We start from the raw sequence: 25,544 nt of genomic DNA, 5'->3' as shown, positions 1-25,544 counted from the left end.
CACACACATACACAAACGCATACACACTATATAGAAAGAGATTAAAGCTTGGGGGTGTCACTATGAAGGAAGGGGGGGGGGGGGGTGCTGAATAAGTGAATTCTCTTGGGTTTGGATTGTGTTAATGTTGAACAATATTGCCACAATATGGATGTGTGCCCTCAACAACTTTGTATTGTTGTTGGGGGGGGGGCTACCCAATGGTTCACAATTTCTTGTAGCTTAGTAATTCTCCAAATATTTAGCAATAATTAATATAATTAGCTTGTGTCATTTAAAGAAAAAAGTATTTCTATTTATTTACATATTTTGTATGAAACCAATTACTGCTCTCTTGTTTCGCTTTAAAAATGGATGCTTTCACGTGAAATAAAATTTGCAGCTTGCCAGCGCATACCTCGGATCAAACGTTTCCAGTATATGGATAAATCATGATGCTTTTACGTCCCAAAAGTGCTTTAAAAAGCAGTTGCAACTCATTTGAACATCCCCAAAGGATATTTAGAAAAATTCCACCCTCCCTTAATAAGACCAATCTGCAACCTAACCTTATGCCCTTTCGGCCTTGACACAACAATGGCATCTTGTTTCCGGCATGTGTGTCATGCTCTGCTGATGTCAATGCCCCCCCCCCCCCCCCCCCCCCCCCCCCCCCCCCGCTCTGTGTCCGCGATGACGCCATTTTGTCATAATCCTGTCAGAGATTTAAATTAGCCATGCGTGACACTTTTCAGTCACCGCAGTGTTAGAATTGCACTAATAAACAATTCTTATGATCGCTAGCAAACCATATTGTGCAAGTAAGGCTGTTATGTAATTTATATTTAATGCGGAGCAGTCATTCAAAAGTCAGTCAAAATTAGATTAGTGCCATCACTTTCACCGTCGTCCTTTTTTTCCACTCTCTCGCAATTAGCATGAGAAAGAATGTTTAACAGCCTCACTCCAAGTCTAAAACGCCTCACCTCAAGATGCACTGTTTCCAAGAGGAGCCCGATGAATTATTCAACGAGCGACTGGCACAAAATAGTTAAAGCAGACTCAGGAAAAAAACAACAACAACAAAAACCTTTGCCACTGGCAAGCAACATGGCGGCGGCCCCTTTCAATGGCTGGCAAGGCAACTTCCTGTAAAGATGCCCCCGCCGAGCCTTCATACGCGGCATTTCTGTCAAAGTCGGCCTCGACACTCTTCTGGCCTGCGTTCCTCTTCTTTTTCTATTTTTTTTTTATTTAACAGCTCCGGCAGCTTTTCCAGTTAAATGGACTGTTCCATTATTGGAGGAGCATTTTAGCGAGGGGCTGTGAGGTGCAATTTAATGAATCTCTGGCACAAAGCTCCCATTCACTGGCCCAGACGAAGAATGGGGGCTATTTAGACCCTGTAGGGCTTTATGTCAAAGGCGGCCCCATAATAGTTGTCAGGCCGGGGCACAAATTCCCACTGGCCTGGGAATACACCAGAAATCAACTTTATGTCACCGGCAGATTAAGACACAAGCGGCCACTTGGTCCCAAATTCGTCGCATATGTTCGGGCGATCGGCTTTTCCCATGACGAGATGTTACAGTTGGACAGAGCGAGCGGCACTCAAGTTCAGCTTGCTCGACCCAACAGAAAGATTGTGTGGCTATGAAAAGGATGGACTTTGTTTATACGCAGTCCCGTAGTTGGCCTTTGGGACAAAGAGTGGTCTCGTGTCTTTGTTTGAGGTCCAAACGGTAAAAAGGGAACTTGACCACATAATAAGTATCAGTAGCAAATACTCGATTATATTAATGAGTACAAATTGAGTGTTTTGTTCGAACAAAGAGAAGCCTCATGTTGTGTTTTTTCGTTCAAACACGACAAACGCAAGTAGGCCTAAATATGACGAGGCTGCGTTAATACTTGGTTTCTTCAGAAGTCTTGTATCCCCAGTTCGGGATAAAGAGCCATGTGGAAATAGTTTTCCTCTGAATTCTTTTCAGCATGACATTCTGGTTCGTCGTCAAAACGGCGAATGAAAAAGTAGGCCATCTTAAATAATTATGCATATTTTTAAATTTTCTTGGGAATTCTAATTGGCCCCAGAGCGAGGGAGCGTGGTCAAGTTCTTTGTTGTCTTTTTCCACATAGTCTCCTTTTACTTTTACTGGGCATGAGCGCACACAAACTCAAACGACAGAGGAGTGTTCCTCAGCGAAGTTATTGTTCTTTGCCCAGCATGGAATCTCAAACAAAATCCCTCTGGGGATGCAGGTGGCCCCGGGACAAGCAAAGAGTTAAGTCCTGCGCTCTTTGAAGGGGGAAACACCCCCTCTCTCTTGACATCACGGGGTCCGGCCCCCTGAAAGATCCCCTCCCTCCGCTCTTCGTCTCCTCACTTGTGCTCCGGAATGTCGAGCAGCATCAGGATAGTGGCGAATATGATCTGAGGAACTTGTCTAGATTGCGGCGGGTGAGGAATGGCCGCCATCATGAACCCGCAGTTCCTGAATTTCTGCTTCCCTGGCTCGGGAATGGACGGGGGTCTCCTTGGTGAGCCGGAGAAGGAAGAGGACTACAAGGAGACCACTAAGGAGCTGCTGAGTTTCATGGACTCAGCCTCCAGTAACATCAAGCTGGCCTTGGACAAGCCGGTCAAGTCCAAGAGGAAAGTCAACCACCGCAAGTATCTGCAGAAGCAGATCAAGAGGTGCACCGGGATCATCAACGTCACCGATGTGGGAGGGAAGGGCCCAGCGTCCTCGCCCCCGGCGGGCAAGACTGTCCCCAAGCGCGACGGCGTCCAGGTCAGCCTGCAGAACCGCAGTTTGGCTGCCCTCTTCAGCCCCACCACGGAAATCCGTAGTGAGAAAGCCAGGAAGCCGCCCCTGCGCCACCGCAACCTGCCGCCTTCCTTCTTCACCGAGCCGGCCAACTGCTCCAAGATCAACCCCGTGGCAGGAGTCTCGCTACGGGACCTGGAGCGAGCCAACCCAGAGGCGGCGGACTTCTTTGAACTTCTGGGACCCGATTACATCAGCTCGGCGGCCGAACAGGAACTCTACCAAAGCATGCCTGGCCCAGACGGTGGCGCCGCCACCTCCTACGATGGCCACCACTTCATTGGGGGTCTCCTTTACCCTGAGTCGTGGACTAGCTGCTCGCCGCCGCTTGCCAGGAAGCTCTCGACGCCTGTCCAGCCCCCACTCTACTGCCACCCGGAGGCCGCCGCCCCATTGGGCATCGAGGATAACGCGCTGTGCTCGTTAGCCTTCTCCAACTTTTTCACAGACTGCTCTGTACCTCAGGTCAACTACGATTTAGGCGATGACTACAACAGGACTCAATATTCATCTCTTTAAGAAAATACGGCATTATGGTAGAGGTGGTCCTTGTTTTTTCGGCAGAATTTCGTTAAGGCGGTGAATTAGTCAGAACGCACTGTAGTCTGTCACTAACCTACACTGATGCAGAATATAATTAGTCAGCATTTGAATGAAGAAGACTTTAGATCCTAAATATAAAACGATAAAAATAAAAACGGTAAGCACAGGCTTATTCTATCCTTGAACATGCATGTGGAGGAGCCATTGTAACGGCAGAACTCAGGAATGATTGAAGGTGTCTGAAGGTATTAAAAAAGTAGCGCACGGGGGCCTCGGTTTTCGATGGCGTCACCTTCCTAGGATGGTGAGGTAACTGTGCCGCAGTCGGTCACTAACCCAGTAGTAAAGTCGCATTTACAGTCAGTCACCGTAAAATATAGCAAACGCTCCACTAGCTTAAGAGTTGTCATGGCGGCTCATAAACCAGGGCCAGCTAGGATGGTGCTTGTCATGTCCTAGTTGGGTCATGTACTTGGATTAGCTTTAGCTTTAGCATAACTTTTAGCATTACAGTTAGGTGTACAAACTTAGCCGACACGATCAGATAATGTTTATATCAAGACACAAAGTTACAATATCTTTTAAGATACTACATTTAGTTAGCGGTTAGCAAGTACAGTCATGAGCTTAATTTTGTTTAGTTTTGGAGTTTCGGTGGCTAATGAAGGCATCCATTTTTTTGTTCCCTGTGTCTCAAGACTTCCCAAAAAGTGCCAACTAAAGTATTCTCGACTGTGACTTTAATTGGTCACATGTTTGACAGTAGTCTGGAAATATTTGCTTGATGCCCCTTTGACATTTTTCACACTCTGAATTCAATGGAAGATATTTCATAATTGGGCTGCAGAAGTCAGACGCAATTAAATTACAATACCATAAATGTGTCTGCCATTTTGACGAAGCACTGATGCGGAACACTTTTAACTTTGCTTCAAGTCAAAGTAAAAAAAAAAAAAAAAAAAAAAAAAAACCCAGGAAGAATTGTGTTGAATTCATTTTTAATCAATTTTAAATGCTGTACCAAGATGAAATAAAGCTGGTCTTTATTGCTGTGTCAACTGACTGATTATTTTTTTCTTCCTCCCACTCAGCCGACATAAGTTGACAACCCACTGCGGGCAAAAGTCGTAAAGCCACATTTGTGCAGCTTCCAATGTTAGGTTTGTTATTTTATATGATCAATGTTCTGCGAGTATACAATTACTATAAAATTTTGCTGGCACACATTTAAACCAACGCTGAATTAATTTAATTGTTATATGACATTTATATTGTATGCAAAAAATACATTACGGGCTGCTTTTGTGGATTAATCTTCCACAGCCAGCTGTAAATGACCCCAAACAACCAATTAGGAAGATAAATAGTCTTGTAATGATGGTAATTAGGATGTAAAAGGACAAAGGAAGGGACTGTTAGCTCCCTGCAACAGTTAATATGCAGTTAAATTGAGGTTTTGTTAAACTTATGGGTGTCAGAAGTACATTAAAAAAACACAACTGTTATTAGTCCATAATTTTATAATTACTCAATGCACTTGAAATGTACACTCCAAATAAACAAACTGCCATTTGTAAACTTAAAACAAAAATGTTCAATGAGATTGAAGCCATAAAGGTGTCATACGACGCAGATCTAATCAAACCCAATGTATGGCGCCCACTGCCTTTTGCTTTGTGCAACTACAGCAAAAGGCTCAACTATGATACAATAGATCTGCATTGCAATGTTTAACCTCTTTTTTTGTAGTTTCAAAACATATTAAGAATATTAACCACGATGGAAAGTAAAATGACCGAATAATGAAAAATAGAAAATATGCATCTGTCATCTATTCATATTTTATTTGTTGAATATTTGTATGACTGGTATTATTTAAAAAAGATACAACTTTAGATGAACTCTTTAAAGATCCAAAAGAATTTGAGCAAAAAAAAAACCCCATCATAGATATAATCATATATACTGCTAATAATCATACATATATATTTGATATTTTTTAAGTAATAATGATGAAAATAAACAGATACAATTCAACTCGAGGCTTTAGGGAAACTAAAAAAAAACATTAAAAAAATCATAATTTGTCATATATTTTCATGAAACTATCCTGGGCCCTTGGACAAACTCAGATAAATTGGCCAGAAGATGGCAGTAAGATTCCATATGAAAATTGAGCCACTCCCCATGGCCTCGTGTCCCTTATTTATAATCACAGGAATGAATATACTGTAAATAGTCAGTATGTGTGTGTATATATATTTTTCTGTTAGCTAAATTCAAGTCTGTCAGTTGACGTTCAACATATGGCGTCCTGTCATTTCAAGTTTGTTTCGTCGCATGTTGCCACTTGCCCTTTAAACACCTTCAGCTCTCGCGCTTGCGCCTTCCCTGTACTCAACAGTTAGCCATCAATAATATTTCTTGAGCGGACCTCTCCAGATTTTGTCCGGCTGCTATCACAGCACGGAGAAAGTGACTCGCGGCTTCACGCCATTTCTTTCGTACGCATTTCATGTCTGGCTGCCTTTCATTTTGGTCCTCTGAGGTGTTGCGGAGACGCTCACCACTTTCGCCTGGTGTGATAACGCCGACGATTTCAGTCACGTCTGGATCCGTGACGCCGAAAAAGCCAGCCACAATTCACAGGTGAAGTCTGTTTGTTAGCTGGGGGGGCTACTTTATCCTTCAAGGAAAATTTCAACAATTTCGGGCAAAAGTATTTTTTGCGACTATTTAATCCTTCAGTTGAAATGTATTTATTCAATATACTTCCTTGACACCAATTCCTACTCTCCTTTTTGCCAAGCCCTGGGTGGCCTATGGCCTCTTGTGGAATTGTTACAAACTGTGACGAGGCGGGGGTTTACTAAAGATTTTTCTTCTTAGTATTTGCTTAAAATGAGTGAGCTCTGAATGAAACGCATCTGTCTGTCTGTCTGTCCATCTTGAAAGCTGTTCAGTCAAGTCTGGGTCACGCATGGATGGGGTCAGGATACAAGGCGTGTTTCCAAAAGTTGCTCTCCACGTAGTTGGTCACGCTCCACGAGAGTAAAGAAGTTTGAAATAAAAAAGAATTCTGGGCCCCTGGAGTCAAATAGAAGCTTTTGGCCGGATGTTAATTCATCCCTGGAACATTCTAGTTGCGCTAAATCATTCCTTTGAAAATGTCAGCGACCCACTCGGCATTAGCGTTTACTCTTAAACCTCAAAATCCTCGCTGATAGAAAAAAAAAAAAGATGAATCTGAAGTTGGCAGCTGATGATTTTTTTTTTTCCTCCCATTCAACTGCTAACATTTCCAGGACGCTCACTAGAAGCTTTGCCGTTCAAATGTGTTTTTCATTTAGTGTTCTGTTATTGACGGCAATAACAAATTGACTTCCTGGAACAAATTATCGTTGTAGACAAGACATCCAGTCCAGTTCCTCTTGCAAAAGTGTTGACGGTCTCGTGTGCGGATATTGCTAACCACGACGACGTTTATGCTGCCCTGACCAATGCAATAAAATATGAAATGACTACAAATATTACAGCACTCTTTTTCTATATCTTTTTCTGCCATCTGGAATTCATTTAAAAAGGGAATTTTTAAAGCGTAGCAAGCAGTGAAATCCGTACTCCCGATGATGGGAAGGAGAATACTTTGTAGTACAACCTGAGCGTCCCTAGAGAAGCATAACAAGCTTCAAGCTAAGAAGACACGAAAAAAAAAAACATCCTGACTGGCCTCAGATTGGCTCCTTCATAATTGCAGGAATGTTTCCTCCGGGAGCCAAGGACACCAGCCGGCCACACCGATATCCGCCTTATCACAGGGAAGAATCTAGGGGACGTCTATTTTGGTCGCCACCGTCCCACAGCAAGGTTCGCCTTCTGTCGCTCGGCCCCAAAGTCGAAGTTTGATGGAATGTGTGACCGCGGAGACGAACATGACCCACGTGCAGACCTGTCCCCAGACTTTGAATTTCTGTTCCTTAATCAGAACTAGATGAAAATTTTGAAAATATGGAACCAGGTCTAAGTTGTGGCGCAAACTCTCTGGATAATTGTAAAAATCAAGTCAATGGATGCATACAATTTTTTCTCGACCTTTAATGTCCTTACTGGACATTTTTGTCGGGGCGTGACCCGGCTGTAATGTTTCAGCATTTGTATGCTGATTGTCCCATTTGTGTTTGGAGTCAATCGAAGGCATTAATGCGCCCTCATGTCGGGGATCAGACACTGTTGCTGTGAGATTTGATTTGATGAAGCTTTCCGCCAATTTGCGATGATGCGTCAATAGTGACGCCTTCGTGCATATCAATACGTGCAAGTGTGTGTTCTCAAAAAAAACCCCACAATTCTTTGTATTATTTTGGATTTTTTTTTGTTTTTTGGGGTCAAATCTGAGACAATATTATGAGCATCAAGTCCAAGCGCCATAATGAACCCCTTGCTGGGTATTCATGTTTAAAATGTAGGCACTCAAGCATTTAACAGTAATTGCACTGTGATCGCATGTTTAATGCAGTTTGTTGGTTTGTTTGTTTGCTTGCCTGTGGCGGGCATGGTGGTGGTGGTTGGTTTGGGGGGGGGGGGGTCTTGCGAGCTCAATGCATCATTGCACCCCACCCTCGTATGAATGTGATCGCTGCTGGTAGAACAGCTGTAAGCCATTTGTCTTTGTTTGGTCAATGAAGCGATTTGATGGCGGCCGTTGGGAGGATTTCACCTGTTACGTTGCACATCTGTCTCACATGCTTTTCACCTTGCACCAAAAGCGATTTTCTCTTTTTTTTTTTTTTCCTCCCAGCAAAGACTCCTAATTGCTAGCCAGAGTAAATGGTACTCAAAAAAACATTCACACGTTCACAGTGAGTAAACGAATATTATCACCGTCAGGAATACATTTGGGATTCGCTGATGGGTGTGGCACAAGTCAAAATATTAGGCACACTCGCACACCAATGAGTCAAAATAAGTAGAGGTTAGAAATATATCAGAAGTGACAAAAATAGTTGATGGAAAACAAACGTCTTCAAAGCTAAACGATTTAAATTTAATTGAAAAATACAAACAATAATTCATGAATAATATAGAAATATAAATGCAAAATGTTTAAAAAATGATGACAAAAAGACATTTTAGAAAATACAAAAATATTACAGAAAAAAAGACCAAATGGTAAAACAACACCAACTAAAGGGCAAAACTTATCACAGTGACAAATATAAAATAATTACAAAACCTTTCTAAAAAGGCTTGCAGTCACAATTTGGAGCCTTCCATGAATCCAACACGAATTTTCTTAGAAAGCTAGTCCTTTATTTTTTCCCAGAAAGTCTCCTCTTATGAATATTGACTGAAATGTACTGCGCACGTGTAACCACAGGGCAGGCTCTATCAGTCGGCGCAAATATCACGGGTGAGAGTCTGCTCCTCGCTGACCTTTTCGCAACACATTATGATAGCCTCCGTGCTGAGAAGGTCACCCATTCGGCCACGAGATGAGGAGGAGGAGGAAGAAGAGGAGGACGAGGAGGAGGAAGGGCACAATGGGGAGCTGCTCTTCTTCAGGTGTGAATTGAAATGACTCCAGGCACATCCTGAGACGGACGTGGTCACCAATAGCAGCTGAGTCATCTGCAAAGTCAAATTTTGCTTGATAAAACATATTATTTAAATGTAATCAACCAATCAGGGTCCATTACGTCATGCCGCTTTGGTTTCACCCATTAGAACTTGAATCCTGTTTTACTTTAAAAAGCCGCTTGAGTGAAATGTTGACTTGTAGTATTGCATTTAATCACATGACTTCATTATTATATATTCCTACCTGAAGTTAGTTTTTTTTCCCCGTTAGCTTTGCGCATGTGAGGTAGAACTGATGGAGCACTAGCTGAAATTAAGCTAACCTGACAGCTCGCCGGAATGATGGAAATGCTGCAGTGTGATTTGGAGGAGGACCATCACTCATCAGTTGGCCAATACTCACTGAAGGTAAGCGTCTTAATTCTCAGACTCAATCTGTAAGCAAAATGGCCACCACTCATGTACATACAGTTTGGCAATCTCTCACTACGTAGTCACCGTTTGTATTATTTTTGTATTATTGGCGTGTCATTTTTGTACAACTTTTTCACAAAACAAAAAATGGAACTAAATATTGATTGTATTCATTAATTACACTTGTGCTGTAAAATGGAATTAATTGTTTAATTACCAACATAGCTCATTTTAGTAGAGGTGGCCGCATCCTCAGACATTTAAGGCAAAAAAACCCCCAAAAAACTAACCCCTTTTTATGGCCAAATTGACTTGGGCCATTATGCATGCGGTAACTTTTTACACCGTTGTGCCAGCTGGACTCAAACTGAAGCCGTGATAGATGCAAAAAAAATGTCAGAATAAACCTTGAAGGAACCCCTATAAAGCACAGCTGCGCCATCACAAAAATGCCATGGCGACCAATTAAAACGAGGCCGCCGCGCATGTGACGTCGCCTGTGCACCACTTGAACCTGAACTTTCATAACACGACGTTCCCCCACGTCCCTATTCCTCGCCCGTATGCAAATAAAAGCAGCTCCGGCGCCTTAGCGATGCTTGGATGCAAAACGTGACATTTATGTGGCGGAGATTTAGCCAGATCGCGAGAGAGCGAACTAAGTAGCCGACATGAATGAAAAGGAGGTTTTAAATGTGCTGCCAGGGCCACGTCTCCTCAATGCCGTTTGTTTTATTTGGAGCCTTTTGAGGTTGCAATTAGATTTGGCGAAATGTCAAACCTGCTTCAGAAAATATTTGAGTAGCCCGATGCTTAAATAACACACGGGAATGTTCTTTCTCTCTCCTCTGGGGCTTATCGCTCGCTTGCAAATGTGATAATGAGATAGATTGGCATACTCGTAGTACGTGCGAACTTGACATTTAATGCTGGTGGGATAAGACAACGGCACTTTTGTGGCTTTTCACGTTGGCTGTATGTCATCTTTTGATAATATTTAAATTCGCACCTATGAATTGAATTGGGGGAACTGCTGCATTACATACACAAATGTGGAGGCGGGGCTAATTCATACAATTTAAAACCTGTCGTTCGCAGGAGCCTAAACATGTCAAGTGTGACTTTTCCGAGATGTTATCATTCTCGGTCGAGATGTATCGCTCCAGTTTACTTCCTTGACACCTTTAGGTCATTAAACAGCTAGCCAGCTGAAGCTAGCTAGCTTTAGAATCTGTGATTCTCCATTTTTGCTATTCAATGTGTTGTATTGAGGCACAAAGTGTAAATTTTCAATCGTCAGGTGCCTTTTTTTAGCCTTGTCCTGTTTATCACTTCTGCATATCTGCATTGCAGTTGAGTTTCCGTAAGTCCTGCGTTTGCCCACAGGTTGACGAGTTGTAGCGATGAGCCGCAAACCAATAAATATCATTTCGGGCTCCCCGGATCCAGCCTGATCCTCATGTCTCTCAGTTCCTCGGTTTCCGCCGACAATCCCCTGGCGCCGTGATTGATAGAAATTACACAATTGTAGCATGCGGGCCGTTGCCGCCGCAAAGGGGAAGTGTGGGTCACGTAGGTTTAGATTGCGCCATAAAGCTCCACTCTCGGAGAGTGGGGGATGAATATCAAATTGTGGATGGAGCCCTTCACGAAAAAAAAAACCTCATTTCCATTCGTCACTGCTACAGTTATCCTTGGCATCTTGTCAGAACTGAAAAAAAAAAAAGCACACACGATTCTGTAATTGAATTATTACATGTCCTCCGCATTTGATGATGATGGTTAAATGAATTTGACAAATACCTGCTTTCAATCGGAGCTCCTCTAGGAAAATTCCCGAGTAGAACTTCATCAAAATAAACCCCTGGGGTTCACCTGAGAAGCACTTAAAACCCAAATGGAATTCCTGTTCAATTTGCCACCTCGAGACACTTTAGTGCGTCCTGCTCACCCAACTTTGTGTCAATCACTGAAGCTGTCACACACATTTTCACCAGGATATTCGCAAATAATTGTTGAATTTTTAGGAACGTCAAAGCCCTCAAAGGGCGATTCACTCGTCAGAATAATAATCATCATGAGGCAGACTTTGGCCACAAAGAGTCCCGGCTTGCCGCCGCTTACAACACAAGGTCACGTCTAATCGCAGCCAGTCGTTTTAGTTTATTTTTCTGACTCTATAACAACACGGGAGGGAAACCGCTGTGCCACGTTTCTTCGCACAAAAGTCTGCTTTTTTTGGGCAAGGAGAAAAAAGCAGAGACGTCAAAGAGAAAAACCAATAGCTTGTGGATGAGCAAGGGGGAGCAAATTGACCTCAGCAACTCGGCTCAGTGTGTAGCCGAGCACCACGCCAGTGTATCTGTACTCCAAACTATGACTGACAAGTTCACCGCCAAGGTTAGCGCAAAGAAAAATCGTCGGACTGAGGACAGATGAAAACGATCATGAGCTAAAGCTTCATCGCGGAGGAGGAACATGTACATGGGAGCACAATCGGGTTCTGCAGCCTAACGTGGGCCACAGCAGACCATGTTGGTGCGCTTGCTCCTTTGCTATTATTAGTCCACGCTCGGAGCTTCATCACAAGCAGCGTGACATTGAGATGATGTTGTTTTACCATCCTGTGTTCCTGTTCAGCGCTAAAATGTCAAGCTCTTTTTTTTTTTTTTTAAAAGAGGAATATTTTCTCGAATACCAATAGCTCATAGAGATCGACAGCGCTTTGAAAAGAACATCGTGTTACTGCTTATAAAATAGAAACAAGTACTGGAAACCGACATTGGTGATTGTTGCGTGTTTCATAACGTTTAGTCATATCTGCCATTTTGGACTTGTTTTTCTTCCACCGATTGATTTTTTTTCTCAGGAAAGTCTCTTAGGTTTCATGAGCCGTCTGCTTGTCCCTCCCGCTTTGTGTTTATCACGGCCGTTGCAGAAGCATCGGCGTCGGCGTAATAATGACCATTCATAATCTCATGGATCCGGTAAATGTTCCGCACGACGGCCGTGGCGCGGAATTGGCTCGCCTGATTTAAATCTGCGATCACGTGACGTTGTTTGTTTGAAAGCAGACTCAAGACCTTGGATAGCAATGGCCGACTTGTTTACATTTACAAGGTCTTTTATGCTACTTGTAAAAACGGCATTTTCTGGTCAGTGTAAACAGCACCAACACTGAAGGACAATTTTCAGAAATAGTCCGGTACACACAGTAGTCAAAGTACGCCGCCTTTAGCAGCTTGTGTATAAAAAGGGGGAAGGCGGGTAAATACCAGATCTCGTGTTACCGCTCCGCCGAGGCCACATTGTTGTGCTCGCTCTTGAATAAATGATAGACTGGCGTGTCATCTTCATAATCGGCGAACGATGCGTCGGCTCTAATTATGACTCAATTATCTGAATTATCTATGCAGAAAATGTGACAATCTTCTCGGTCTTTGGCATTTCCGTCACGATCAGACGCTTAGTAATTGAACGGGGTTTTGGGGCCGCACACGGATCGTTGCTCCCGGCTGATTAAAAGCTGATAGCAGGGACTATAAATCAAAGGCAACCCACCCAGCTAATTAGCCGTCGTAAGCGTTACAAGCGCTAAACAACGACTGGAGGTGCTTTTCGCTGACATAATCAACTTATTTGCGTCGGAACGGAGCAGACCCCCGCCGGAGGAAGCTCGCGGCGTTCCCGCAACAACCTCATTGCGGCCGTCGTTCCCAAGGGCGAACGCGAAAAGAATGGGTCGTTCCGATGAACAAACGGCCCCGGCTTAATTCCAAGGCGTCTTTTATATCAATTAATAAACCTCGACAGCGGCATTACATCACGGCCCAAACTATGAAGGACACGCTTTTGACTTAATTGAATGACAGCAGTTCGTAGCGACGTAAACAAGGCCGTTCCCTTTTGCGGGGGCACCGAGGGACTCAGGACACAAAAACGCAGATAAACCTAAAAAAAAATCGATCGTCTACGTTGAGGAAAGATTGCGGCCTGAATAGGTTCACCTTGAGAGCGCGTTTGTTACGTTCGTCCTGATACGCTTCCTGATGCTAATCGTCCGCACTTGAAGGCGGCGGGAAAAAGTGCTGATGAGAGGTCGGCAGGAAATGAAGCTTATCACCTAATGCCATCTTCTCGGCTCACCCGGCGACTCGGCGGAGGAAGCCCTCGCTAAATGTCACGGGCGGGCCGGTTACGCGTGCGTGCGAGGTAATTAGAGGACGCCGTCGTCCGTGCTCACTCGTCATTACCGTAGAAAAGCGGGTACATGCTAACAGGTTGTTATACAAGTTTTACCCAAATTGTTCTTTAGCAACATTTTGTTGGATCACAGACAATGATTGATAATCACCTAGGGGAAGCTTCAGCAATGATGACTTGCTGAAGAAGCTCCCTCGGGGCTCGCAAAACTGCCCTCTTATAGGACGGACAATCGGGCGACGCCCCGGACCAGAGCTAAGTAGACGATGGCTCATCGGGAGTAATGGCGCAAGTGAAATGTAAGTAAACTGTGTACCCGAGAGGCAGATGTTCTGGAGCGGGTGCCAGTGTTGACGCGTGAGCGACTCATTAAGCCAGGCGGGCGGCGGCCTCGGTGCCCCTCCCGCCCCTCCCTGCGCCCCGGCTTTCCGACCGGCAACTGGGAAGCAGCCAGCTGGAAAGCTTCCTGCTTCATTACGGTTTTGAATGGTAAAACCCCAAAAAAAAAAACCCCACACAAATATTCTAAAGTAACGACAGATACATTCATTCAACTGGGAATCAAAAATTCCCCAAATAGAATAAAAAAAACAATAATTTTGTTTGATATTTTTCATTTTTGTTTTCCGTCCAGTTTCCCCGAAGCGGCAGACGATGAAAACAGAAAGCGACCATTATCGTAATGAGACTTATTGAGGCGTTAAGGTAGCAGGCAAGCTGCGTGCAGCTGCTCGCCGCATCTGGCCGCACAGGGCTACGCTATCCAGCCGGGCAGACGGCGACGCATTGGTTTACACTCGCACAAACGGCTTGCCAGGGAACGTCGCCTTGGCCGACGCGCAACGAATTTTGACCGAGGCCGCAACTGAGCAAAATGAGCCAATCGAGTCGATTGGCTGCAATTGTGTCGCTCCCTGGCGTCCTGCTTTTTTTTTATTGAATTCTCTTCCCACAATGAACATTTTCTTGGCCACGATCCACAGCCTAATCCTGTCATTACCTCCACCACGGGGATTATGTTGTCTGTGTGACTGTTAGCCGGATTATGCAAACTCTACCGAACCGATTGCACCAAAACTTTGGCATCAACTGAGATTTGTTTCTTTTTCACATTTTAGTAAACAGTGCAGCACAGTTGTCATTGTTAGCACGTCTGGCTCACAGTCGGATCTTGGGTCTGAAGACTCGGGAACTGAACAAGGACCACCCTTCTGGGTCCAACCTAGTCGTCATGGTAACCAAAGGCATACTTGGCATTTGAAATGTGTTAAAGTGCTCGCTGAGGGCGATCGCTGAATCTTGTCGTTTAAACTCTTGCGTGCTTTAACGGCGCCACGATAATCAAAAAAAACAAACCGAAGAGCGCCTCGCTCTCACGTCGCCATCTGTTAGCATCGTCGGGCAGATGATTTCCCGTAATCATCACATGACAGGTCGTCGTGCGGCACGGTCACATGACTAATGGCATAGCGACAGACATAGCGCAGGTGCCGATCACACCGGCTGCGACACTTCTGATTTATGAATTTGACATCAAGCCTCTTCCCAATTGCTACAATATTGACTCATCAAGGCGCCCGGCGGGTCTTTTTAATCAGCAGGCGGGATTAAGAGGAGCAGCCCGGATAAAGCCGGCAAGGCCTCTTCCAAGACGGATGGGCCGGGCCGGAGTCTGGACGAAATGCCTCCATTGGGCCATTTGGCCCGACGGAGCCCATCAATCAGGGTGGCACCCGAGGTCCGGGCCGAGGCTGTGTAATGATGCAAGCAGCATGTGGCCGAGCCATCCCCGGCTACTGAGGTGGAAGGCTGCGCCCTGTCCAGCAGTCCTTTCCCTTCCCCCGCCGCCATCATCCATCAAAACGCCGGCTGGATCCGCCGCGTACAACAGACGCCCCCCCCCCCTCGCAGGTTCGCTCGAAGATCTGCTCCAATAGGCAATCTGTAAATGGCCTCATAAAAAAAGACATACCTTTTTAATGATCATACATTTAAACGCCTCATTAGGGAAAAACTGGAGTGAACACCAGAAAGTGACTGAATGGTAAATGGGCCACATTAATGGAACATCTTTTCTGCCTTCCAGCTAGCAAACATCCTCGCAGAGATACTGCGATGTTTCTCAGGAGATATCCGCCATTTGTCCGCCCCGTGCTTTCGATACAAAACCCATCCATGTATCGTCACTCTTTCACACGGCGACGCTAAATTAATAAATGAGCCAAATCACAATCTTTACCAGTGACTGCAAATGAGATCCTTTTTGTTATTGCTGCTGTGTGTTGAAATTTCTCTCGGCGTCATCCAGATCAGGGCAGCAGTGGAAATTCACATTACGCCCCGTGCTTACGTCGGCTCTCGAAAGCTTCCGCTCCCCCCTATAAAAGTTCATTAAAGGACATATTTTATTTGGCATCATGAGCTTTACAGCCCTCACGCAAACATATTATGGCGCTGACCCAGCGAGGTCTTGCGAGCCCCATAAAAAAGGCCTCGTCAATACAAAATGCGAAGCTAATGTCCGGTATGGGCTCGGCCAGCGGAAGGTCATTTGCTAGAAAGCGTGCGGCGCACAAAAGTATGCGTCTCAAGATGTCTACGCCAGACTTTCTGAGGTGCTGAAATACATCTGCGGTGGCCTTAATGGGCTCCTTGTCTGCTTCTGGAAGGCAAATCCGGGCCGGGTTCTGCCACGTAATGGGACCGTATTAAGGCGAGCCTGCGCGGGTCTTTTGTTTCACGCTGTCGCCTTGCAGGCCACACTTGGCCCACGAGTTCTATTCCGGGCGCAACGCCGCAATTATTTTGCTTTTGGCTTTATTGCATCGTAAATAGCGTTCAGGGTCAGCGGGGTAAATGAGCGCCGACAAGTGCTTTCCGAAGCCGAGCAAGCTCCTGTCTGCAGGCGAGACCTTTTGCTGTTTGGATTTGCACCAATGCCGTAATGAAGGATGCGGAATCAACCGAGCGCTTTCCCGTTTTGCCTATGTAATCAATGTTGAGGGAAAAAAAACAAAACAACTCAGCGTGCTTGAATGGCTGATAATTGCTTTTTGTTCCAGGCTGATTATTAATAGGTAATAGAGGCAGCAGTCTTTTGATGGAATCCTCAAATTGGATTTAGGCGCCGGGATTTGAGCGGCTTTATTTATCATTTCGCATTCCTGCACACCCCCGTCTGGATTATTCACATGCGTCATTAATAAATATGCTTCGTATTAATTTCATATCGAATGTTTCCATTTTCACGGTGAAGGGGCGGTGAAAATTCTCCCTTAAAGCCCCATAAAATCCTTACTTGAGTGGTGGCTGATGTTTTTTTTCCCCATGTGACATCTTGTTAAGCTTCATCCTTATTTGGGCATCTAATCAACGGAACCTCCTAATTAAACAATGCGTTATTAGGAGCCACTTTAATTACGCCAACAATGTAACTTGGTTTTAATTAAAAACACACTCGCAACCGCACCCCCGCCCCCGATGGGAGTTGGCCTCGCCAAAAGTGCGCTAAAGCAATCCCAGCCCGCTTATTAGAAAATCAACGTCACCGATTTAGGGGAAAAGTTCACCGTGACCTTGGAAACGAGCAAACGACGGCACGCTAATTAGATCACTGCCGCGTCTTCCGGCTTTTGCTTCTTTACAGTTTTTCCACCGGACGCTAAAAAAGGGATCGCGGCGGCAGAAAATGTCGGGTTAATAGCCGCAACTTCCAAAGAGTGCCGAGGGTGTGACGTCCTTTTCGCCAAGCCTGGGCCCGAGTTGATTATGAAGACGTAATGAGGTTCCGGCACATTACGTACACCTCTCGGTGTCGTTAGGTCCCCTCAGGCGCAGAAAAGCTCATTTTGTTAATACCAACGACCCGTTTTTCATCGACAAGGTTGGGCCGACATAGGGGGCGCTGTTGCGGCGCTGTCGGACAGGCCTCGGCTCCTGTCAGACTTCACTTTATAATTTTCCAAAAATAACGGTAATCTATACAAAGCCAGCCTCTTTTGTACGTCATGGTACTGTCATTTTTAAAAATAAAGTATGAAGCGTTGACACCCTGACAGGCCGCTATTACATCAGATACACGTAGCGTAGCTTCGTTTCACAACATGGTGGCAAGTAGCAATTATTCAAAAAGGGCTAATTGGGGAATGATTACAACGTAAACATCTTTCCTCGCCACTAATTCGGCAGATCAAAGGCACGTTGATTATACCTTGCGCAGGGTATTTTGTGAACCTACGCCTCACACCAACACTTTGTATTAAAGGAACACCATCGGGCAAATTGATCTGAAATAGCTGCGGTGGCTTTGCAGGTAAATACTTAATGTCCCTCGGTGGGCGTCGGGCCGCATTGTCGCTCTGGGAACGAGAGCCGAATTTCAAACGAATAGGAGGCACTTTAGCAGCCGTCTTTTGTTTGTTTTTAAATTGAGGTGAGCGAGCCTCCACGTGGCAGGTGGCACGGGCCCACGGCATTGGCGCAGAACCGTCTGGCAGGCCGCGAGCTCCCCCCCTGATGGAGCAGAGTGATGTTTTAATGAGTCTGCGTCGCTTTTGTGCTGTGAACGCTTTGGCAGGGGAAACTAAAGGCTGGGCAACAAGTAATTGCATGATAACGGCTGGCTTCGCCCGCGTTCGGCGGTGTGGGAAACCTACAAGATGGCACGTTCGAGACCACACCTTTAATACGCTAAAGGTGAAAAAGCGGGTTCATCGTACCGGCAAAAAAAGTAGGCTGCCGCGTGGAGTGTCAGGGTAATGGCACCCCGAGGAGATTCTCGTCACGCGCACCCACACACCGCACTTAGAGTTTGCAGACTTTACTCGGCGTCAATGAATCACCCAGCGCAACGTGTTTGCCAGGGTGGAGCACGATAAACATCAAGGTTAAAGCTGAAGGTTGCTTTACACGGCCAGAAGTTTAAATTTTCTTATTTTTATTCCATTGGCTCCGTCTCCAGGGCGCTAATGGAGAAGTCATTAATTACATCATAACAACGACGCCTCATATTTAGCAGCCTAGGTAATAACACGTGCTTACATTATGCGCAAAAGCGCATTACAAATTGCCATCCAACGAGAGAGGCCATCATAACCTTAATAGCCCCTTCCTGAAGCACCATTAAAAACACATCACGGAAATGAAAGTGCCATCCAGCGGAACCCCAGTCATACACATTTCAGCCAGTTTGTGTTGCCCAATTGTGAACAGCTGGCCACATATGCTTTTTGTCCCAGTTACTCGAAGAATACACATTAAAACTGCGGTTGCGGTCAACTTAAGTTCTCTTACGTCTTGTACTGTGCTCAGCTGGCAGCAAAGTGTTTTCTATTTAATGATGTCATAGTTTGAAACTACAGTTTTATACGGTGCTATTTTTAGGGGGAGGCTGGAACAGATTAATGACATTTGCATTCATTTCAATGGGAAATGACGATTTGAGTTGGAGGTGATTTCAGTTATTAAAAAAAAATTACATTTGTTTCTCAAGGTTACCATAAAGTAGCTTAGCATATAATTGCTGTATTCCACCTTGACAACAAAAACCCGTAGTGGAACCTCTAGCATAGCATGACGTAGCGTAACGACACAACGTAGCATAGCGTAAAATTGTGTAATAAAATATCGGAGCATTGTTTTGTATACATTGTTTGACATACAACAGTATAGTAGAGAACAACATACTGTAATCCACCTATTCACAAAATTAATAAGAGACTCGAGCTCTTTGAAATATTGCTACTTTTTCCCACATTCATAACGAACGAGAAATTTGATACTAAATCACTGGACCATGGAATCTGCGGCGCTTCTTTTATGGCCTCTGTGATTTATTGCGTGAGCAACATATGTGAATATTTCTGCTAAGCGCACAACATGTGAAAGCAGATGTGGGAGGTTGTCATAAAAATACGAGAACACTCATCCACGACGGGCCGCCGAAATGACACCCTCCCCTGTGTGAGCGCAGTTTTGCTCACTCAGACACTAGTGAGGCCAATTACTTAGAAGTGTATGTGTGTGTGTGTGTGTGTGTGTTGGGGGGGGACTAATTATCTTTCTGTGAAGTCACCACTAAATAGGTCTGGTATCAATGTTTGCCTCCAGGCTTCTACTATCACTGTGAGACTTTCTCCATGTCCAATTCACTTGCACTTCCATGAGCTACATAAACCCTGAAAGGGAAAATCATTTGAATTATTGACAAATAATAATAATTAGGTTGATATACAGTAGCATAGAAAATAATGTTAGATTAGCACAGCGTTCAAAATCAACATTTTTAACCCTGCTCGTATCTCAAGGTTGCGCTTGCAAGTCAAAGCAAGGAATCACTGTAGCACAAAATGACATAGTGATGAAATTCTTTATAATGGTCTAATGACGATGACTCATTTTCCCATTGATCCACTTAAGTTCTTTCTCCCAGAACGTGTCACATGATCTCTTGAAGTAAATGTCACATGCAAGTCGTCTTGCATATATCATACACATGCCAAGCCACATAAGTCTTTGTCATTTCACGATAAGACCCAATAAGGTTTGGTCACGCCGCTCAATCAGGTTTCTGATTCCCGTGATAAAAGAAACGTCCTCCATCTCAAAGGCACCTCGACACTCTAATATGTCCGCTTTGGCAGATCGCATGAGCGCTGGAGCCTGGCTTTATTCTGGGTGCCTTTTTTATGTAGCCCCGTTGCCGCGAGGCACACGCCAGCCGCGCCGACTTGTCTGAGCGCGGCGATTGTCATGTCAAAAGTGACAAGGTGCTGATTTGCCCGCCTGGCACTGAGCGATTGGACATCCTGTTGACAAATGGGCAGCGGAACAAAACTGGCAGGATGCTGGCGGAGACAAAATTCCTTCAAGGCCCCGCCGGTGTTTGCCCCTCTGTTATCACAGCCGCTTGAAATTGCGGAATTTACCGATAAAAGAAGCTTTCATTCGCAGTCGCGGCGCCGCAAAATCCATTCCACTATGTACGTGCCATGTACACCGCGCAGCTTTGTTTTATTTGTGTACAGCAGTCACGAGTTAAAAGCATTTCAGGTAAGGAAGTCCTGCCATGAATAGAGATTCTCGGGCAAACATGTTTGTAATTGCCTACGCACGCCACAAGATGGTGCCAAAGCAAAATTTTCAATTTGACGAAGCTAAGGTCTGGCTGAACAAAGTTCCTCTTTATCGTAAAAGGAATATATTCACACTTAAGGTCTCCACTTTAAATTTTAACGCCGCAGAAGCGTATTCTACTCCGTAACTAAAAGCCATACGAAAATACGCTCTCTTTTTCAACCCAGCAAGGTGAAAGCAAGACCGAAGTGCGCGCGGCGGTGGCGGCAATGTAAATGTCAGTGCGGCTGAGGGGAGTGAGAGTGGAACTAAGTGGGTCAGTGCATGTCATTACAAGGCCACGCATGTTAAGGGATTAGCGGCACAAGATGCAGCGGTGGGCCCGCTTCCTCCGTCCATCGGTGTTGAACGCAACCAAGATTCTCAAAATATCACAGCGAAAGAAAACATTTTGAGCTTGTTTTCCCCATCGTCTGTCTGAAAATATAAAAATGAAAACAGCAAAACATCACCACTGGGTTGTGATGCATCTCCCCTGTGTCGTGGCCTGTCTCAGAGTTGTCCAAAAGCTTTTTAAAAATAAGTATCAAAGTTTTTCGATGGAGGCTTCGGTTGCCTCGGAGTCAAAATCAATGGCAGCTATTGGCAAAAGATCCTCACAGGTGAATTATGGGGGCAGGCACTTTGGGAAACATACAAACAGCTACAAGGAAAGAAAAAAATGCGCTTTTCAAAAATGAAATAGTCCACTAAAAAATAAGCAAATGGAACAGACTCAAATTAAATACAAAAGTAGCCAAGCTACACTCCCTCCATTTCCCACAGCAACTGAAATTCAATCACACCTTTAAAAAAAAAAGAAGCAGCGCCGTCTCCCGCTGGTCTCAAAGTGCAGAACCAATTACCTGCAGATATCTTTCAGATCCCGAAATATCGTCCGCTTGTCAAAAGCTGAGAAATGATGAGGATGGGCGGGGCAGGGGCCCTTTTGGTAAGGCCGAAGGACCCAATAGCGACAGGCGAACATGATACATCATATTTTAGCCTGCCTCACCCTCATTCCATGATCGTAAAAAGTAACGCTCTAAGAAAAATAATCATCCGTATTTTAGTTATTTAATTTTAAGAATAGTTTTGTATTTGTCAAATTTTGCTTGGTTTCTGTGTGAAAAAAAAGATATTTATTCGTTGTGTAGCTCCGGTATCCGCACCAGCTGTCACTCACGGGCCGCCACGTGTTTTCAATCACAAGTGTCCAAAAAGTCTGCTTTTCATTGGAAAAGTCGCTCGAAAGAAAAATGACCCCGCGGCCGTAGCGTCAGCTTAACAGGTAATGGTTTCATTTTCCCGCGACACAAAAGCGGCGACGGCAGCTGACGGTGACAAGCAGGATTTATACGCCGACACTGATATGTACATCAGCCGGCATCAGATCCATCTGACAGAAGCGCGTTTTTGATTCTTTGAGACGGGATATCGCTTACGTTTTTCTCACAGTGAAGGATGACGCAGCCAGTTGGCGAGCAGCTTCAAGGAAGTCGCGACGAACCACAAGGGTTATTAAATTGAGGTGGTAAAATAAAATTTTATTAATAGTAAAAAATAGCACTAGGGTTCGTTTGGGTTAGTGTGGATATCAAACCCAAGGCCCGGGGGCCAGATACGGCCCACCATATCATTTTATGTGGCCCGCCAAGACAAATTGTGCAAACGTGTCAATGCTAAAATTGCAAATTGTCTTCACTTTTCAAAAATAGAGATATTGCTGTTTTTAATCTTTCACCTTTTTAAAATATTTAAGCAATTTTTACTCATCTCTGATTTCAAAAGCGTAGCCTATACATGTATGGCGTCATAATGGCCCTTGACGATGTGGCCCGCGACAAAAATGAGTTCGACACCCCTGGGTTAGTGTGTTGAGATATACTGTTATAAATAATCATTCATAATAAATAGGAATTATTAATTAGGGCCTGACCGATTAATCGGCGAACCTGTTTAATTGGACGCTAAAACGTTCTTCGTAAACGCATCATGACATAGGACAATTATTTCGGCTCGGCCAAATCAACAAGAGGTGCGTCCAGAGTACCGCAGCTCTCACGGAGGTGAACTATGTCACCTCCCACAATAAAACACGGCAAAGCGCCGCCGCCGCCGCCGTCCGTACACGCTAATCTGTCCCCTCGTGTGTCACTGTCACCAGCGTTGTGCGTGCCATCGCATTTCCGCCTTGTCGAAAATACTTCAATCACGCCGCGTCTCCCCTGGAGAAAATAGCACTTTGTTGAACCCGCCAACAAGAGCGGCAGCAGGAGGAGGAGGCCGGCCGGGCCACTTTCACATCGCAGCCGGCAGCTCATCCATCAGTTTGAGCAGCAATGGCACCTTCCTTGTCCTTATTAAGACCACTTTTCATCAAACACTCTTTGCGCCCAAAGCGACATCTTACCATGCAAATCGTATGGCGGAAATTACCAAGTCGCCGAGGATACACGTTTGCGACGAAATCCGGCTTCGGAAGGCACACGCTGACAAATATTGTTTCCCGAGAAAGCATTAATTTATATTCCTGCTTGTATTTTCGAAAAACGTCTTTTCAAGCCATTTTGCCGCACGGCGGGCGGTGTCCTCGCGTAGCATCCAGAAGCGTCCCGATGTCGTCCCGGCTTGATAATCGCGCCGAGTCACAACTGGAGCGCCGCCGTCTCACAGTCGCCCACAACGGCTTAGTCACTTTTCATCTTCCTGCGGGATTAAGTGTTTGGCAGCTTTATTTACATTGAATATTCTCCGCGTTTTGCTTTTTGCTGGGTAAACAAGAAAGACTTTGACTCTCCTTGTGGCCTTCGTGAGCAGATGAAAAAAAAAAAAGGAAAGCAAGTTAATTAAAAGTACTTTCTACTGGCAAAAGTGGCTTACTGAATGCTGTTTACATGCTTGAGGGAGTCCTTTATGCACAAGTTCCTTATCGGCGCACACATCCGAGCTGCCATAAAAGGAGCTTGTACCCCGCCACCCCCCCCTCCAACTAATTACAACCATTAAATCTCGGTATTAAATCACCTTTCATCGGCAAGCCGCCACTTTGTGTTTATAATTATTTCACTGGCACCAAAATACATCCTCGCTGTCATATGACAAGAACAATCCTTTAATTCTTTAATCTCACGCTCGCATGCGGACAATCGCGGCGATGATGATATTTGCATTTTTATTTTAAAAGCGAGATGCGAAACCGAGTGTCTGCGATGCTTAGCCATGCGACGTGAGCGGCGGGGCGGGGAGCGGCCTATCGTCACCACCGACGACCACGGTTAACAAACATGGACGCTTGCGTGAATCACTTTGTGTTTGATCAGCTGAGTCAAATCCTATCCAAAATCATCAGGAGTTTTTTTTTTTTTTTTTTTCCTCCATGGTATGCACATATTTGCCCCTAGTGTAAATACAGATTAGATAAACACAATACAATACAACTTTATTTACGGGCACATTAGCTTTGCAGAGAGCATTTTGTATTGAACTTATTCACATATTTATTGTAAGGTAATTATATAGGTCCATATATTTAATTTAAAAAAAAATCTATATATATTTTAACAATTTATTATGACTATTTTTGTCTCCTTTACTCATTTTATTTCAATGGTTTATTTGTCTGAATTAAACCTGTACTTTTTATTATTTTTAGTTTAAGTTTTTTATTTTACTTTAATTGTACACCTCAGTTTATTTGTATGTGTATTTTGTTTCAATTTGACAGTTTTCCCACTAATACAGTAAATTTTGATTTTCTTTTTTTTAATCTTACACATTTTTATGTTTTATTTAACTAGTTTAATGTTTATTATTATATTTGAGAACTTTCTAGAATCGTAACTCTTATCAGCCGTTCGGGCGACGTTCATTTGTTTCTTTTTGACAGTTATAACCTGCTTTGTTTTTTCCGTGTCAGTCAGAGCATAGTTTGAACAGAATTGTCAAGAAAGGATATTGTCGGTCTTGTGCAATTGAAAAACACCGCCAATTAACAAAAGTTTTCTCGCTAACCGTGACCCGATTAAGCAGATGGATTGTTAAGGTAAAAAAAAAAAAAAAGAAAAATCGAGACGATCCCATGTCGCCAAGTGTCAGCCGGTTTGTATCAGCATGTGCGGTCTGACTGACCGGCTTTAATCCGAGCACGTGTTTAACCTTCTGTGCGTACCCCCACGTCACATGTAATGAGATTTGCGCTGGAATTCTCAAAGAGCGCCTTTTGTGTCTTTTCATTAGCGCCTCAATTGGCTTCTCGCGTCAACAATATAATTAATAATGTAGTCGCGTTTGCGTAGAGGGAGGGAACCGCGGTGGGGGGGAGACGTGTCACGGCTGGAGGGCTTTATGCTATTTCACGCTGTCTTTCCTCACCATTTATATGACGATAGAATGTATTGTTTTTAAGGTATAAAAGCTAAGCCTCAAACACGGCAGGTCAGCAGGTCGTCCGTACCCTGATGGAGACTTGTGGAGGAAAAAAAAGCGAGAAAGTAAACTTGATGAGCATCAAACAGCCGCAGATCACATTAGTCCAGTTTACGCTTGCCTCCAATCAGAATTGATTTTTTAAAATACGGCTGCTGGTGTATAAATTCATGTCACCGTCCCATGATTGAAAAATTGATTTGATTTGAATGGTGACGAGAAGCTAGCTTCATTACTGTTGCTAAGCTAGCTTCATTACCGCTGCGTCAAAAAGCCACACAGGCACAGATCATCGACGATTTGTCGCTTTGTCATCGGCGCCGAAGCATTTTCGCCCTTTGCATGTTGGCTGGCATTTCACAGATGATTGCGTGCACGCGGTGTGATCCATTACGCCCTCATCTCATCTTCTTCAAGGTCAGCGTCGACGCCGCTCGGCTTCCGCGTTGCGATTTG

General features: G+C 44.5%; 2 protein-coding genes across 2 annotated transcripts in view; both read left to right on the top strand.

The window, feature by feature from the left end:
* The window catches only part of tenm4 (teneurin transmembrane protein 4), a 142,044-nt gene that overhangs the window by 1,640 nt on the left and 114,860 nt on the right, over positions 1–25,544 (top strand). The window contains exons 3-4 of the mRNA XM_049726851.2: positions 8,731–8,915; positions 9,217–9,338. The gene's annotated coding sequence lies outside the window, so the exon portion shown is untranslated. The remainder of the gene's footprint in view (positions 1–8,730; positions 8,916–9,216; positions 9,339–25,544) is intronic.
* Positions 1,245–4,411, top strand: LOC125972844 (protein FAM181B). Its single transcript, XM_049726854.2, has one exon. The coding sequence runs from the start codon at positions 2,448–2,450 to the stop codon at positions 3,327–3,329; it is 882 nt and encodes a 293-aa protein (XP_049582811.1). The 5' UTR covers positions 1,245–2,447; the 3' UTR covers positions 3,330–4,411.

This window comes from Syngnathus scovelli, chromosome 7 (assembly GCF_024217435.2).
Source record: "Syngnathus scovelli strain Florida chromosome 7, RoL_Ssco_1.2, whole genome shotgun sequence".
In the NCBI taxonomy this organism is placed as follows: domain Eukaryota; kingdom Metazoa; phylum Chordata; class Actinopteri; order Syngnathiformes; family Syngnathidae; genus Syngnathus; species Syngnathus scovelli.
Note: the sequence above shows the minus strand (reverse complement) of the source record. Positions and strands in the feature narration are given on the sequence as shown.